The sequence below is a fragment of the Meles meles genome, chromosome 19 (assembly GCF_922984935.1).
Source record: "Meles meles chromosome 19, mMelMel3.1 paternal haplotype, whole genome shotgun sequence".
In the NCBI taxonomy this organism is placed as follows: domain Eukaryota; kingdom Metazoa; phylum Chordata; class Mammalia; order Carnivora; family Mustelidae; genus Meles; species Meles meles.
This window is the reverse complement of record NC_060084.1, coordinates 58029383-58047465: the sequence shown is the minus strand read 5'-3', so window position 1 is coordinate 58047465 and position 18083 is coordinate 58029383. Positions and strand designations below refer to the sequence as shown.

Sequence of the window (18083 nt, the reverse complement as noted above, 5' to 3'; positions counted from 1 at the left end):
AACATTCATTGATCTCCATGTGTTTGAAAGTGCTGGGTGTCAGTTAAGTGTCTGCCTTTAGCTCAGGTCATGATCCCAGGGTCCTGGGGTTGAGCCCTGTGTCAGACTCCCTGCTCAGCAGGGAGCCTGCTTCTCCCTCTGCCTGCCACTCCCCCTGCTTGTGTGTGCTCTCTCTGTCAAATAAACAAAATAAAATATTTTTTAAAGATTTTATTTATTTATTTGCTGAGAGATATCACAAGCAGGCAGAGAGGCAGGCGGGGTGGGGGGCAGGCTCTCTGCTGAGCAGAGAACCCAATGCGGGGCTTGATCCCAGGACCCTGGGATCATGACCCGAGCCAAAGGCAGAGCCTTAATGCAGTGAGCCACCCAGGTACCCCCAAATAAAATATCTTTTAAAAATAGAAATTGCACTACAGTATATAGGGGCACATAAGTGATGTTCACACATTACTTATGTGTGATGTTCACACATCACATGTATTTTCTTTCCTTAAAAAAAAAAGAACATGTTTTTAGGAAAAAAAACATTGTTTTTAGAAATATTCACGAAGGAAATTACTCATTGGTTTTTCTTAGAAAAACCGTATTGATGGTACTTTTCTCTAATAAGCAATGGCAAGTTTCCTCCAGAAATCCAACCAGTTAAAAGAGGTATACATCTCAGAACAAAGAAATGGTGGTCCTTCCTGTCTTGAGAACAGTGCAGACAACCATTTAGATCCTGGGAAACTTTTCAAGAAGGAAGGAAGGAAGGAGAAAGAAGGAAGAAGGGAAGAAAGGAGGGAAGGAAGAAATCCAATCTAGAAAAGACCACTTAAAATCATCAAAAGAAAAGAAAGAACGATCAGCGCTCTCGCCTCCATTTTATAGACAAGATAACTGAGGCTCATGAAGGTTGTCTTGCTGAACATCACAGATTTGCTAAGTACAGGTGGAAGTTTTCTGATTCTGGTTTTGCAACGTCCCAGCTCAGCGGTCCTCCTGACAACAGTCAGCCTACAGCACGCGCAGTGGCTCTCGGTGCCCCGATGCTCTTCCTCTTTTACCATTTTGCTCCTGCCTGGATCGCGGTCTCTACTAACCTATTTCTTTCTGCACCCAGATGGAGAGGTCCCTGGAGTCAGGCAACATGTCCAGAGTCCAGGAGTTTGTCTTGCTGGGCTTGTCCACCAGGCAAGGCATAAGGATCGGCCTGTTTGCCATCTTCCTGACCCTCTACGTGCTGACCCTCCTGGAGAACACGCTCATCATCTACCTCGTGTGCAGTCACAGCGAGCTCCGCAAGCCCATGTACTTCTTCCTGGGCAACCTCAGCTGCCTAGAGATGTGCTACGTGTCAGTGACCGTGCCCAGCCTGCTTGTGGGGCTGAGGTCCAGTCCATGCCATGTGCCTTTCACTGCCTGCATAATTCAGCTTTTTCTATTCATAGCTCTCATTAGTACCAAGTGCACCCTCCTGGCATCCATGGCCTATGACCGCTACGTGGCCATCTGCCGCCCACTCCACTACCCCCTGCTTATGAGGCCCCAGGTCTGCCTGGGCTTGGCCATGACTTCATGGCTTGGGGGGCTGCTGGTCTCGGTGGTCAAGACATCTTGCATCGCCAGCCTGTCCTACTGTGGCCCCAACATCCTCAACCACTTCTTCTGTGATGTCTCCCCTCTGCTCAACCTGTCCTGCACCCATGTGGCCCTGACCGAGCTGGTGGACTTCATCTCTGCCATCGTCATCTTCTGTGGTTCGTTACTGGTTGCTCTGGCCTCCTACGTGGCCATTGGGAGGACCATATTTCACATGCCATCCGCAGCCGCCCGCCGCAAAGCCCTCTCCACCTGCGCCTCTCACCTGGTGGTGGTGGGCATCTTCTACGCCGTGGTCCTCTTCATGTATACCCGCCCCAGCCGCATCAGCCCCACAGACCTCAACAAGGTGCTGTCCGTCGTCTACACGATGCTCACGCCCATGTGCAGCCCCGTCATCTACTGCCTGCGGAACAGGGAGGTCCACGCGGTGCTGCAGAGAACTCTCCACTCACGCTGGGTCCCTTCAGCGAGAACTGACCTTGCCCACTCCTGATTTGAAGAGAGCAAATGATGATCACCAGATCGGAGGTGGCTGCGGGGAAGGGTTAAGGAGATGATGGGGAGGAAGGAGGGCACTCGTCATGATGAGCACTGGGTGATGGATGGAAGTGGTGAATCTCTCTGTTGTGCACCAGAAACTATTATTACACTGTGCATTCACTATACTGGAATTCAAATAAAAACTTTAAAAAAACAATAAAACTATCACAACCAAACGCACACACACAAGCTCAAAGGCAAAGAGAAACCCGGAAGAAAATATTTGCTACAAAATGGATAAAGATGTTCTTAAAAGAAATGAGAAAAATAGGAATACTCCAAGAGAAAAGCAAAAGAAAAATGGTCATGAAGAGGAAGGTTAGTCAAGGAAAAAGGTGACTGATGGTCTACCAAAAAAAATGTGCAACCTCTCTGGTAAGTTTAATTCGAGGACAGCAATTTACTCCATGCCTCCTGAAGAATATTGTGAAAAATACTATCATTCAATACATATGTACAAGGAAGTCTATTGCAAACTTGTAACTTTGGAATAAATGTTATTTTATTGGAAATTACTGGAAATAATTCAAATGCCCACCAACATGATATGAGTTAAATATATTACATTGTATCCATACTATGAAATAACACGGATCCATTGAAGAAATTGAACTAAACTACTGATAACTACTAAATACTGTGGTGGGGATGTGGTCTGTTGTTGAGTTAAAGATGGAAGAAGCAATATATGAATATGTCAAAGTTTTGTGAAACAGTGATGATAAAGACACTAATTACAATAGTTATTCATGCTACCACATACCTAGAAAGGTGTCAGAAAGGGTATATACCAAACGGTTTTTAGGCGTGAGACCACAGGAGACCCATATTTTCCATTTTATATATTTAAATATTTAGCAATAAGCTTGTATGACCTTTATAATTGAATAAATAAATGTATCATAGGAGAAAATAGAAATTCAAAGAGTGACCTTCTATGGGATGACTCATCACACTAGCGCATCTGAAATTTATTTTAAACTTATTTTTACCTTTTCCCACATTGTTGAGATATAATTGGCATATAATGTGTAAATTTAAGGTGTACAGTGTGTTGATTTGATCCCCTTATCTATCGTCCATACTTTAATTTTTAATTTAAGTAGTAAAAATTCATGTTGACCATACCTCCGGGGAAGGAGCATGTTCTGCTGTTATTTGTGACTGTATAGACTGGTGCATTGTAAAAGGGCACATTGTTAATAAATACAGAAATTCTTGAGAATCTGAATGCCCTTGCATCCAGCAAGTCCATGTTGAGAATTTATCTTGAAGGAAAAAATGAAGGAAATGAGCAAAATCTGAGCTACAAAGATATCCATTCAGGACTATTTTCACAAAGATGAATAACCTAATATTTTGGGTTTTTAAGTAATAAGAAAGGCCAATAAACCTATGGAATGATACTCAACTTGCATCACTACTTTCATTTCTCGTGAAAATCAAAGTAACCGCAGAGCAAATTAAAAATTATTTGAGAAAACCCATTGTTGGTCGATGGGGGGGTGGGGAGGCACTCCCTGAGACACTGTAGGACTGTGGATTGAGGCAGTGTCTTTGTAGAAAAATTGGCCAATAGTAATCAAAGTTAAAATTCACATACACTTGGAGACAGCAATTGCCGTTTTATCTTTGTGCTATAGATACTGAGATAGTGGTTAATGCTCTTCATCAGTGATTCCAGCCCACCACCTGCCGGGGACATGTAAGATGGCACTTTCTGGGCTCTTGGTGTATGAGTGCCATCATGTGAATTCTTCGGGCCAACAAACAATTACGTCACTTACAGGCCAAATCACTGAATTCCTCCTGATCTCTCTGTTCTGTCTTGCACGGTGATGCATTAGTTGCGTATAACACCCAGTGCCTGTCACAACTTGTGTCCCCCCAGTACCCACCACCTTGATGCCCCCTCTCCCTGCCCCCCCCCCACATGAAACCCTGTTTGTTCCCTGGATTCCATAGTCTTTCATGGTTTGTCTTCTGCTCCGATTTCCTCCCTTCAGTTTTCCCTCCCTTCCCCTAATGTCCTCCGTGTTATTCCTTACATTCCACATATGACTGAAACCATATGATAATTGTCTTTCTCTGACTTATTTCACTCAGCATAATCTCCTCCAGTCCCATCCATGTCCTTGTAACTGGTGGGTATTCATTCTTTCTGATGACTGAGTAATATTCCACTGCATATATGGACCACATCTTCTTTATCCATTCATCTGTTGAAGGGCATCTCGGTTCCTTCCACAGTTTGGCTATTGTGGACATTGCTGCTATGAACATTGGGGTGCATGTGTCCCTTCTTTTCACTACATCTGTATCTTTGGGGTAAATACTTAGTAGTGCCATTGCTGGGTCATAGGGTAGCTCTATTTTTAACATCTTGAGGAACCTCCATACTGTTTTCCAGAGTGGTTGCACCAGCTTGCATTCCCACCAAGAGTGGAAGAGGATTCCCCTTTCTCCACATCCTCGCCAACACTTGTTGTTTCCTGTTTTGTTAATTTTTGCCATTCTAACTGGTGTGAGATGGGATCTCATTGTAGTTTTGATTTGGATCTCCCTGATTGTTAGTGATATTGAGCATTTTTTCATGTATCTGTTAGTCATTTGTATATCTTCTTTGGAGAACTGTGTGTTCATGTCTTCTGCCCATTTTTTGACCAGTTTATTTGTTTTTTGAGTGTTGACTTTGAGAAGTTCTTTATAGATCTTGGATACCAAGTATCCAAGTATCATCTGCAAATATCTTCTCCCATTCTGTAGGTTGCCTCTTAGTTTCGTTGACTGTTTCCTTTGCTGTGCAGAAGCTTTTTATCTTGATGAAGTCCCAAAAGTTCATTTTTGCCTTTGTTTCCCTTGCCTTTGGAGACATGTCTTGAAAACCTTTAAAATGGTCATGGAAATTCTCTGTGTGTCACACGGGCATTGCTAAGTGACAGAAGTAGTATGTTAAGTAGTATGACCTGTGAAATGAGACGATTTAGTTCAAATAGTTTGGAAAATATGTAGTATCAGTTGATACAACTTCCTCCCTCCCTTTAGCTGATGCAAACCACTCTGTAACTTTTACCTCATCGGATATATCAGTCAACATGGGGTAGGTAGATGACGATTCCCAATTAGCAATGAGGAAGCCAACATTCAGAGAATTGTGGTAAGTGGCTCAAGGTCACCCAGGCAGCAGCTGTAATGACACAACTTCTTTTGTGCCCATTTGACTCAGGTACCTTGTGGTCCTGGATGCTCATGATCTTGGCTTGCCTGGAGAATTGAGCCTCCTTAGCTAGGGATAGGCACCAGATCTCTGCTCCCTAAAAGGATACCATGCAGTGTCTTTCTGTGTCTGGCTGATTTCACTTACCATAATGTTCTCCAGGTTCATCATGTTGTTGCAAATGGCAAGAATTCCCTGTTTTTGGCAGGGAGGACTAAACAATATTCCATTGTACATATATGTCACATTTTCTTTATCCCTTCATCTGTCAGTGGACATGTAGCTTGTTTCTACATCTTGGCTACTGTGAATAATGCTACAATGAACGTGGGAATGCAGATTTCTCTTTAAGATCCTAGTTTAAAGTCATGTATGTTAATATGTAGGGCTTTTTACATATCAACTGTACCTCAATTAAATGGTTTTTAAAATCTCTTGACGCTAACTTACTTATATAAAATAAAAATAATAAGAATTATTTCAGGTATATTGTATTATTTTCTCACAATTCCTCTACTCACTGCCCTTATCATGACTACTCTGGATAAAACATACTTCCCTGATCCCAATGACTTTTGCATGACCATATAATTCACTTTGGCTAGTGGAATGTGGGTCAGATTGAGAGTTCTGAGCTGATGCCTGAAGAAGGACTACCTGAGGCACCTGTGTGGCTCAGTCAGTTAAGCAGCTGACTCTTGGTTTCAGCTCAGGTCACGATCTCAGGGCCCTGGCATTGAACCCTGTGTGGGGCTCTGTGCTCCGTGGGGACTCTGAGCTTTTGGATTCTCTCTCTCCCTGTCTCTCTGCCCCTTCCCCTGCTCATGCTCTCTCTTTAATATATATGTGTGTATATACACACACACACACATATATATATACACACACATATATATATACACACATATATATATCTTTAAAAATATATATATATATTTTTAAAGAAGCATTAACTGTACCTACTGCCTTCTGCTTCTTGGCTTGAAAAGAGCATATCCGACTTCTGTGATAGGAAACAAGTGGAACAGAACTAAACCTGACCCACAGCCTGAAGCAGAACACCACCAGTCAGCCACAGATCCACAATCCAGGGGAAAATGTGTGCTATTGAAGCCACTGAACATTGTTCTGGATTGTTGTTATACAGCAGTATTGTAGCAATAACTGACTAATACAGTATCATATCAGTTAGGTGATGGGTTCAGCCAAAAAATAATTGCTTAAGCAGAATGGAACTAATTTCTCATCAATGTCACAGCATTATTTTGGGGTTGATAAGACAGTCCAAAATGTCAAAGAACCTGAGTCCCCCTATCTCTTGCTCTACCATTCTCAGCATGAAACTTCCAGGTCAGGATCCAAGACAGCAGCTCCAGTTCCAGCCGTCATGTCTATATTCCAATCAGAAGAGAAGGAGAGCAAAGGAAGTACAAGGAAAGTGTCTTTCCTCTAAAGAGCATAACATAAAACTTCGTCCAGCGCATGCTCATATGACCCCATGTAAGGACAAGAGAAGAGCTGGGAAACATTGTTTTCTGGTGGCTGTGTTTGCGGCTGAAATCTGGTGGCTTTATTACTAAAAGCAGAAGGAAGGACTGATGTTGGGAGATGACAACACTCTCTGTCACACATACCTCCCTCACAGTGTGGCTCTAAGGCTTAAAATGTGACTGATCTGTATATGGGGTTTTGCATAGGGCCTGGAATTAAGCAAATTCCCTCAAGCAGCAGGTATTATAATAGTCATGAATCTTTGAAAGGATGGAGAGCGTGAAGAGTTTATCTTTCTTCAATGAATTGTTCACTTATTTACTGGACCAAATTCACTGAGCAGTTAACACATACCAGGCATTTTTCCGAGCGCTGGCATCACTGAACGAGAGCGATGGGGTCCTGCTTTTGCAGCGCTCTGGTTGTGGTCTGTATATTCTCCCTTGTGTGAAGCAGGAGCCACAGAAAAATGGAAAGAGGAGAGACACATTCGTGCCTCAGTATCAGAGCCATTAGGGAACACTCCATAACAAAGGGACCCGGAAGCCAGATTTGAAGGTGTCAGCATGCACAGGGAGGACAAGGAAGATCCTAGCATTCAGATGGAACAGCTTGCCCAAAGGCATAGATGTGACAGACTTGAAATGTCTGTGTAATGTTGAGTCTAGTGTGGCTGAAACCAGGACAGAATGGGATCTCAAATTTCTGGTTAAGGAGGTCCAGCTCTGTCTTATGGCCACAAGAGACAGAGATTAAAGTGACTTTTTCATTGAAAAATACATTTTTATGACAAAAGAAATGCATGCTTGCCACAGAAAAATTGACAAAATACAACACAATGAAAATGAAAGCAAAGCCCTCCCAACATCTCTCACATAGTGGCAATTACCATAAACATTTATATAGAATTGATTTTCACATTCTCTCCTATATCCCTATGTACACACACTGCATTTAGACATTAGAATGTAGTTATTTGGTAACCCGAATTTTCCACATTACAGTGTGTAATTGACATTGGTCATGGAAGTAAATGTCCTTACAGGAGTTATTTTTCATGACACCTTAGGATTCCATTGTGTGGCTGTGCTGCGATTTATTTTGACTACTCCTGCATTGTCAAATATAATTTTCTCCCAATACTTATCAATTAAGAGCACATAGAGGGCTGCCTGGGTGGCTCAGTGGGTCGAGCATCTGATTCTTGATCTCAGCTCAGGTCTTGATCTCAGGGTGGTGAGTTCAAGCCCTGCCTTGGGCTCCGTACCAGGCAAGGAGCCTACTTTTAAAAAATTAATATAAAAAAACAAAAGCATAAAATTCATTGCTGCAAGCATCCTAACTTATTTTCTTGGCAAAAGCTTCTTAACAGGTATGCTGTCAAAGCCCACGCACATTCAAGATTTTGATGCATATTGCCAAATTGGCCTCCAGAAGCATTGTACCAATTTCAGTTAGTAACTTGTATTAATCTTGAAATTTGCAGTAAGTGTTTTTACTCTTTGAGAATTCTTGTCTTTAAATTTTAAAAATTTAAAGATTTATTGGGGCACCTGGCTGGCTCAGTCAGTAGAGTATGCAACTCTTATTTTAATTTCTTTTTTTAAACAATTTTTTAATAATGTTAAGGTAGTCACCATAGAGTACATCATTAGTTTTTGATGCAGTGTTCCATAGTTCATTGTTTGTGTTACCATCCAGTGCTCCCTGCAATCCGTGGCCTCCTTAATAACCATCAGATAGCAGCAATGTCTACAATTGCCAAACTGTGGAAGGAGCCAAGATGTCCTTCAACAGATGAATGGATAAAGAAGATGTGGTCCATATATACAATGGAATATCACTCAGGCATCAGAAAGGATGAACACCCAATATTTACATCAATATGATGGGCACACAACCTTGTGAATATACTAAAACCCACTGAATTGCACATTTTAAAAGGTGAAGTATATGAGATGTGAATTATATCTCAATAAAATTGAAAAGTATTGATAACCTGAGATCTCCCCATGCCCTGCTCAGTTGGTCAGCTTCGGGACCTGTGTAGGGTTCTACGGAACGCTGCCTGCACCTCCCTGTTCCGCAGGCAGTAGATGATGGGGTTGCACATGGGCGTGAGCACCGTGTAGATGACGGACAGCATCTTGTTGAGGTCCATGGCTTCTATGCGGCTGGGACGGGCATAGATGAAGAGAGTGGCTGAGTAGAAGATGCCCACCACCACCAGGTGGGAGGCACAGGTGGAGAGGGCTTTGTGCCGGGCAGCAGCTGACGGCATGCGGAGCACAGCCCTCCCGATGGCCACATAGGTGGCTATGGCCACAAGGAGGGAACCCCAGAGGATGACGATGGCAGAGATGAAGTCCACCAGCTCGGTCAGGGCCACATGGGTGCAAGACAGGTTGAGCAGAGGGGAGACGTCACAGAAGAAGTGGTTGAGGACGTTGGGGCCACAGTAGGACAGGCTGGCGATGCAAGATGTCTTGACCACTGAGACCAGCAGCCCCCCAAGCCATGAAGTCATGGCCAAGCCCAGGCAGACCTGGGGCCTCATGAGCAGGGGGTAGTGGAGTGGGCAGCAGATGGCCACGTAGCGGTCATAGGCCATGGATGCCAGGAGGGTGCACTCTGTGCAGATGAGGGAGATGAAGAAGAAGAGCTGGGTCATGCAGACTGTGAAGGGCACGTGGCAGGGTCCCGTCCTCAGCCCCACGAGCAGGCTGGGCACGGTCACTGACACGTAGCATATCTCCAGGCAGCTGAGGTTGCCCAGGAAGAAGTACATGGGCTTGTGGAGCTCACTGTGACTGCACACGAGGTAGATGATGAGCGTGTTCTCCAGGAGGGTCAGCACGTAGAGGGTCAGGAAGACAGCAAACAGGACATCCCTTATGTCTGCCCTGGTGGACAAGCCCAGCAAGACAAACTCCTGGACTCTGGTCATGTTGCCCAACTCCAGGGACCTCTCCATCTGGGTGCAGAAAGAAATAGGTTAGTGGAGCCTGTGATCCAGGCAGGAGAAAAACAGTAAAAGAGGAAGAGCATCAAGGGCACTGAGAGCCACTGTATGTGCTGTAGGCTGACCGTTGTCAGGAGGACCACTGAGCTGGGAAGTTGCAAAACCGAAATCGAGAAACTTCCACAGTTTTGCTTAGCAAATCTGTGGTGTTCAGCAAGACAACCTTCCTGAGCCTCAGTTATCTTGTTTGTAAAATGGAGGTGAGAGCGCTGATTGTTCTTTCTTTTCTTTTGATGACTTTAAGTGGTCTTTTCTAGGTTGGATTTCTTTTTTCAAGCTCCACATTGAGTGTAAAGATCTCTTCAATAAATAAACTTTAAAATTTTTTTAAAAATAAAATACAAAAGTCAAATCATCAAAAGAAAATTTGATCACCAGAAAACAATGAGAAGTCACAAACTGGAAAAATATTTCTGCAATACCAATGAGTAACAAGGATCCCTATGTAGGATATATGAAGAAATCGGTCAATTAATATGCAAAATAGCTTATTTCCACTGGAAATTGGGGGAAAAGTCCTGAAAGTATACCTCACCAAAGAATAATTCATCACTCGAACCATGGAAAAATGCTCATCTCATTAGGAGCCAAAGAAATGGAAAATCAAAACCAAAATTAGATACCCCTTCACATCCACGGAATTGGCATAAACATAAATGTTTGAAAATATTAAGTTTAATAATGAGAACTTCCGTACACAATTGCTGGGAGTCTGAATTGTATACTCACTTCAGAGAACAATTTGGCATCAGGTAGAAAGTTTTAAGATGTGACCATGTCCCAGAAATTTTATGTCCAAGCACATATCTGGAGTTAAGTGCTGTTCACAACAATGCTGCTTTACTGGCAAAAAAGAGAAAAGGAGACTGCACACATCCCAAGTGTCCAGTAGTAGAATTGATAAATAAATTATGGTCTTGTTATATAATGGAATACTATTCTATAAATAAATGAGTGAATCAGAACCACATCAATGTTATGAATAAATCAATCTCAGAGATGTTGTATTGAACCAAAAAGGAAAAGTTACATAAGTGTGCAAACACTCACAATTCCTTTTATATAGAAATCAAACTGTGCAACAATTTTAAAGAAATACATTGTTTAAGGATACAAAGTCATGTGGCAAAATAAAATAGGAGAATAATGAGCCCAAAATTCGGGAAGGATACATCTTACCAGGGAGGAGTGGTCTAGGAAGAGGACACAGGGCCTTCAAAGATAAACAGTCATGTTCTTACAATAGCTAATGTGTACAAGGGAGTCATCATGTCCTTATTTTATTCTATTATTTTATTCGTTAGGTAAATTCAAATATAGTTAACATACAGTGTTATATTAGCTTCAGGTGTACAATATGCTGATTTGTGGAAGCAGCCCAAGTGTCCATTGACTGATGAATGAATAAAGATGTGCTATAGATACACAAAGGAATATTATGTAGCCACACAAAAGAAAGAAATCTTGCCATTAGCAACAACACGGAACGAACAAGAAGGTATAATGCTAAGTGAAATAAGTCTGTCAGAGAAAGACAAAAGCAGCAATGCTGGTGCTCATAGGACTTTTCAGACCAGCTTCTGACTGGGGTGGACGTTCTTAGCTCTGAACAAGTCCACCTGGCCTTTTGGGCTGTTCTTGGTCCTGAACAAGGGCTGAGCAGCTAATAGGGGGGCAGGGTCCTGTCCTTGGTTCTGAAAATGAATTGCTGATACAGTCTTTGGCCATGGACTTCCTCTTCTCTGCTGGACTTCCTTCTCTGCCCACTCTGCTGTACCCTGGTCCTGCTTTGCCCGTCTTTCCCTTCTACCTGTTCCAATCTTACCTTCAGTTTGTCTTGAAGGCTGCTTGAGGCTCTCTTGCCTCTCTGATGACATTAGGAGCTCTAGAACGCCCTTGATTAATCTTCTGAAGAATGGGGACATATACCGGAGAAGGAGCCGGACTCCCGGGGATGATTCAAACATTTCTGGCACATTGCATGCACATTTGTCACACCTCGGTTGCACCAAGGATCTGAGAGGTCCTTGTGGCTGACCCAGTTCTCATCCCTGCAGAGAAGTTTATGACCAGCACCTTGCTTACTGTGTAACCATGAGCTAGATACTTAATCTCTCTCAGCCCGAGTTAACTACACTGACGATGGTAACAATATTTCCATCAGGAATGAAGAACATACTGTGTGAACACGACTTTCATTTCTTCCCTGAACTCTATGTGCACAAGATCCACACGCAGGGAAATGGAGTGCAGTCGCTCTCATGAGTTTCTACCCTTGTTGCAGCTAAGAAACACATTCACGCTGTTACCCATCACGATGACGTGTGCACGCGCGTGCACACACACACGTAAAACAGAAATCTAACAAAGAACACTTAACGTTTATACGATGTGATTCCCTTTGATATTTCCTCTCATGTTCTGTGCCATGGGATTTTTTTTTTTTTAGATTTTATTTTTTTAAAGTAATCTCTATACCCAACATGGAGTGCGAACTCACACACCCGAGACCAGGAGTCGAACACTCCACGGCCCGCTAGCTAGGTGTGCCACGCTGTGTGGTCTTTACTGCAAGTATGGACCTGACACATTTTCTTTAGAAGCCTCAGTTTAAAATATCCTGTCATTCAGGTTAAGAGAAGGACTTGGGGATCAGACAGAAACTGGTTCCAGCCCAGGCTCAGTCCCCGCCCTAGACCAGGGCTCTGACTCTCTTCCCCTCATGTCTTCATCTGCAGTCAGGACCATCTACACGGTCCTGGGCTCTGAATCTTGGGGAGTCTCCATGGGACCAGCAGTGCCAAGCACCCCACTGGTGGCCGGCAGGAGGGAGAACTTTTCTGCTCTTCTCTTTTTTTCTTTCCCAAATCAAGTGATGGTGTTTTCTTACCTCTCAGCTAGGATGATGCAGGTCCTGCTTTTCTTTTCTAAGGGAGACTCTGGGGAACAAAAATACTCAGCTTCTGCCCCTGAACTTGAGTGAAGACACCAGTGACTTGCAAAGTTGGCCCGTCAATTCAAGAACATCAGAAAGGTTTGGGAGACACTGTCTCTGGTCCTGAGCGATGGTTTCACCCGCCTCTCTCCATGTCCGCACCCCTGTGTTCTCTGAGCTGCCAGGAGATCTCTGTCCTTCCAGCCAGCTGCAAGCGGAGGAACAGTTTAAATCCAACAGATGGACCTTAGGGGGCTGTCCTGATCTCTGTGGATTTAGAGAGAAGATGGAAGAGAAAACTTTTCATGAATTGTACTGGGGCTTGGGAGGGGGCTCGCCGCTGAGGTTGGCTCCAAGTCCGTTCTCATGCAGATGGAGCCCATAATAGACGTGAGGATTTGTGCAGGTGCTGGCATGGCAGTGCTGAATGAGACGTAATTCCTGCTCTCAAGCTGCTCCCAGGAGTCTGAGATAACGACCCCGAAACTGACAAGTACCCATATCACAGCGAGAGATGAGCAAACTGTGTGTGTTCAGAGATGGGAACCTGGAGATTTGGAACCGCAGTGCAGGAGGGAGGTCTGAGCTCAGTCTCTCAGAAGTGTTACAAGATCAACTCTGCTTGAAACAGGACAAGGAACGGAGAGACAGAACATTCTTCCAGCTCACAGAGAAAGTCGAAATAGCCTTTCCCCACAGCCTGCTGGATATCTTAGCGGCCGGAGTTAGCATGTACTCTTAGGCATTCTATGCCTGAAGCACATCTTTTCCTCTCTAGGCTATGGACGCCCACTGAACAGGTCTCTCCTTTCCTGGAATACAAAACGACACAAAACTGGAGAGCAAACTCTCAAATTCAATTTTACCTTTTTCTTTTCTCCTTTTGTGTGATCAGATGACATAGACAGATTTAAAAGTAATGCGCCCATAGCAATAACACAGCATTCTTTCAGGAACCGTAAAACCATTGGTCTATCATATGCTGCAGTCAACAAACACCACAAAATACTTCTGAGCTAATGTGTGACCACGTTCTCTCCACTATGTCCTCTGCTCCTCCCATCCTTTAAGGGAATGATGATTAAAATGCTTTAACTACTTGTGCAAGTACTTGCATAGCTTTATCCTAGACACACAAGCACCACACGATGCATTTTAAGGTCTATGCCCATGTCGGTCCTTCCGTCCAGACTCCTTTTCCTTCCCCTCCAAATGAAATCCAACTCCTCTCAAGCTCATGTTCACCTGCTTAGAGAAGCTCTCATTCACGATTCCTGTGCCAGACACCAGGAATTAACCCTTTCCTCCCCCCTGAGGGAGAAGTGTGTTAACGTCAACATGGCTTGGTCCCCAGCAGGTATCCAGGAATTTGATGGAATGCCTGGGCTCCATCTCCAGCTGGAGAGATGTCCTAGAACTTGGAGCACGAGAATCTGAATTCCTGATCTATCATCCAGAGGTTGTGTGACTTGGACCTCCCTGAGTCTCCGTGTCCCCATCTATGAAACAGGGAGGATGATGGTCCCCCAGGAAGAGTTCTCGTGAAGATGAAGCTCATCAGTGCCCATGGAGCACCTATGATGGTTCCTAGCACATATTAGGAGCTCAGGAGTGGTAGTCATTGATTGTGTTACTGATACCTGTCAGATGGAGATCACATGCCCTTCTCAGGGAGGATCTAAAGTTACATTAATACAGATGTATACAGATCTAGCCCAGTAATGGACACACAACAGTCAATTTTTTTTTCCATTTTATTTATTTTTTCAGCATAACAGTATTCATTCTTTTTGCACAACACCTAGTGCTCCATGCAAAACGTGCCCTCCGCATTACCCACCACCTGTTCCCCCAACCTCCCACCCCTGACCCTTCAAAACCCTCAGGTTGTTTTTCAGAGTCCATAGTCTCTTATGGTTCGCCTCCCCTTCCAAATTTTTTTTTTAATAAACATATAATGTATTTTTATCCCCAGGGGTACAGGTCTGTGAATCGCCAGGTTTACACACTTCACAGCACTCACGATAGCACTTACCCTCCCCAATGTCCATAGCCCCCTCCCCCTATCCCAATCCCACCTCCCCCCAGCAACCCCCAGTTTGTTTTGTGAGATTAAGAGTCATTAATGGTTTGTCTCCCTCCCAATCCCATCTTGTTTCATTTATTCTTCTCCTATCCCCCTACCCCCCCATGTTGCTTCTCCATGTCCTCATATCAGGGAGATCATATGATAGTTGTCTTTCTCCAATTGACTTATTTCACTAAGCATGATACGCTCTAGTTCCATCCACGTCGTCGCAAATGGCATGATTTCATTTCTTTTGATGGCTGCATAGTATTCCATTGTGTATATATACCACATCTTCTTTATCCATTCATCTGTTGATGAACATCTAGGTTCTTTCCATAGTCTGGCTATTGTAGACATTGCTGCTATAAACATTTGGGTACACGTGCCCCTTCGGATCACTACGTTTGTATCTTTAGGGTAAATACCCAGTAGTGCAATTGCTGGGTCATAGGGTAGTTCTATTTTCAACATTTTGAGGAACCTCCATGCTGTTTTCCAGAGTGGTTGCACCAGCTTGCATTCCCACCAACAGTGGAGGAAGGTTCCCCTTTCTCCACATCCTCTCCAGCATCTGTCATTTCCTGACTTGTGAATTTTAGCCATTCTGACTGGTGTGAGGTGATATCTCATTGTGGTTTTGATTTGTATTTCCCTGATGCCAAGTGACGTGGAGCACTTTTTCATGTGTCTGTTGGCCATCTGGATGTCTTCTTTGCAGAAATGTCTGTTCATGTCCTCTGCCCATTTCTTGATTGGATTGTTTGTTCTTTGGGTGTTGAGTTTGCTAAGTTCCTTATAGATTTTGGATACTAGCCCTTTATCTGATATGTCGTTTGCAAATATCTCCTCCCATTCTGTCAGTTGTCTTTTGGTTTTGTTAACTGTTTCCTTTGCTGTGCAAAAGCTTTTGATCTTGATGAAATCCCAATAGTTCATTTTTGCCCTTGCTTCCCTTGCCTTTGCCTTTGTTCCTAGGAAGATGTTGCTATGGCTGAGGTTGAAGAGGTTGCTGCCTGCATTCTCCTCAAGGATTTTGATGGATTCCTTTCTCACATTGAGGTCCTTCATCCATTTGGAGGCCATTTTCGTGTGTGGTGTAAGGAAGTGGTCCAATTTCATTTTTCTGCACGTGGCTGTCCAATTTTCCCAGCACCATTTATTGAAGAGGCTGTCTTTTTTCCATTGGACATTCTTTCCTGCTTTGTCGAAGATTAGTTGACCATAGAGTTGAGGGTCGATTTCTGGGCTCTCTATTCTGTTCCACTGATCTATGTGTCTGTTTTTGTGCCAGTACCATGCTGTCTTGATGACGACAGCTTTGTAATAGAGCTTGAAGTCCAGAATTGTGATGCCACCAACTTTGGCTTTCTTTTTCAATATTCCTTTGGCTATTCGAGGTCTTTTCTGGTTCCATATAAATTTTAGGATTATTTGTTCCATTTCTTTGAAAAAAATGGATGGTATTTTGATAGGGATTGCATTAAATGTGTAGATTGCTTTAGGTAGCATAGACATTTTCACAATATTTATTCTTCCAATCCAGGAGCATGGAACATTTTTCCATTTTTTTGTGTCTTCCTCAATTTCTTTCATGAGTACTTTATAATTTTCTATGTATAGATTCTTAGTCTCTTTGGTTAGGTTTATTCCTAGGTATCTTATAGTTTTGGGTACAATTGTAAATGGGATTGACTCCTTAATTTCTCTTTCTTCAGTCTTGTTGTTGGTGTACAGAAATGCAACTGATTTCTGTGCATTGATTTTATATCCTGACACTTTACTGAATTCCTGTACAAGTTCTAGCAGTTTTGGAGTGGAGTCTTTTGGGTTTTCCACATATAATATCATATCATCTGCGAAGAGTGATAGTTTGACTTCTTCTTTACCAATTTGGATGCCTTTAATTTCTTTTTGTTGTCTGATTGCTGAGGCTAGGACTTCTAGTACTATGTTGAATAGCAGTGGTGATAATGGACATCCCTGCCGTGTTCCTGACCTTAGTGGAAAAGCTTTCAGTTTTTCTCCATTGAGAATGATATTTGCGGTGGGCTTTTCATAGATGGCTTTGATAATATTGAGGTATGTGCCCTCTATCCCTACACTTTGAAGAGTTTTGATCAGGAAGGGATGCTGTACTTTGTCAAATGCTTTTTCAGTATCTATTGAGAGTATCATATGGTTCTTGTTCTTTCTTTTATTAATGTGTTCTATCACATTGATTGATTTGCACATGTTGAACCAACCCTGCAGCCCTGGAATAAATCCCACTTGATCGTGGTGAATAATCCTTTTAATGTACTGTTGAACCCTATTGGCTAGTATTTTGGCGAGAATTTTTGCGTCTGTGTTCATCAAGGATATTGGTCTGTAGTTCTCTTTTTTGGTGGGATCCTTGTCTGGTTTTGGGATCAAGGTGATGCTGGCCTCATAAAATGAGTTTGGAAGTTTTCCTTCCATTTCTATTTTTTGGAACAGTTTCAGGAGAATAGGAATTAGTTCTTCTTTAAATGTTTGGTAGAATTCCCCTGGGAAGCCGTCTGGCCCTGGGCTTTTGTTTGTTTGGAGAGTTTTGATGACTGTTTCAATCTCCTTACTGGTTATGGGCCTGTTCAGGTTTTCTATTTCTTCCTGGTTCAGTTGTGGTAGTTTATATGTCTCTAGGAATGCATCCATTTCTTCCAGATTGTCAAATTTGTTGGCGTAGAGTTGCTCATAGTATGTTCTTATAATTGTCTGTATTTCTTTGATGTTAGTTGTGATCTCTCCTCTTTCATTCATGATATTATTGATTTGGGTCCTTTCTCTTTTCTTTTTGATGAGTCTGGCCAGGGGTTTATCAATCTTATTGATTCTTTCAAAGAACCAGCTCCTAGTTTCATTGATTTTTTCTATTGTTTTTTTTTTTTTTTGGTTTCTATTTCATTGATTTCTGCTCTGATCTTTATGATTTCTCTTCTCCTGCTGGGTTTAGGGCTTCTTTCTTGTTCTTTCTCCAGCTCCTTTACGTGTAGGGTTAGGTTGTGTACTTGAGACCTTTCTTGTTTCTTGAGAAAGGCTTGTACCGCTATATATTTTCCTCTCAGGACTGCCTTTGCTGTGTCCCACAGATTTTGAACTGTTGTGTTTTCATTATCATTTGTTTCCATGAATTTTTTCAATTCTTCTTTAATTTCCTGGTTGACCCATTCATTCTTTAGAAGGATGCTGTTTAGTCTCCATG

General features: G+C 42.9%; 2 protein-coding genes across 2 annotated transcripts; one reads left to right on the top strand and one right to left on the bottom strand.

Annotated features, from left to right (window-relative positions):
- Positions 1-1105: 1105 nt before the first annotated feature.
- On the top strand, positions 1106-2080 carry LOC123931000 (olfactory receptor 5-like). The gene has a single exon (XM_045987603.1). The coding sequence runs from the start codon at positions 1106-1108 to the stop codon at positions 2078-2080; it is 975 nt and encodes a 324-aa protein (XP_045843559.1).
- A 6784-nt stretch (positions 2081-8864) lies between these two features.
- Positions 8865-9809, bottom strand: LOC123930632 (olfactory receptor 5-like). The gene has a single exon (XM_045986825.1). The coding sequence runs from the start codon at positions 9807-9809 to the stop codon at positions 8865-8867; it is 945 nt and encodes a 314-aa protein (XP_045842781.1).
- Between the last annotated feature and the right edge of the window lie 8274 nt (positions 9810-18083).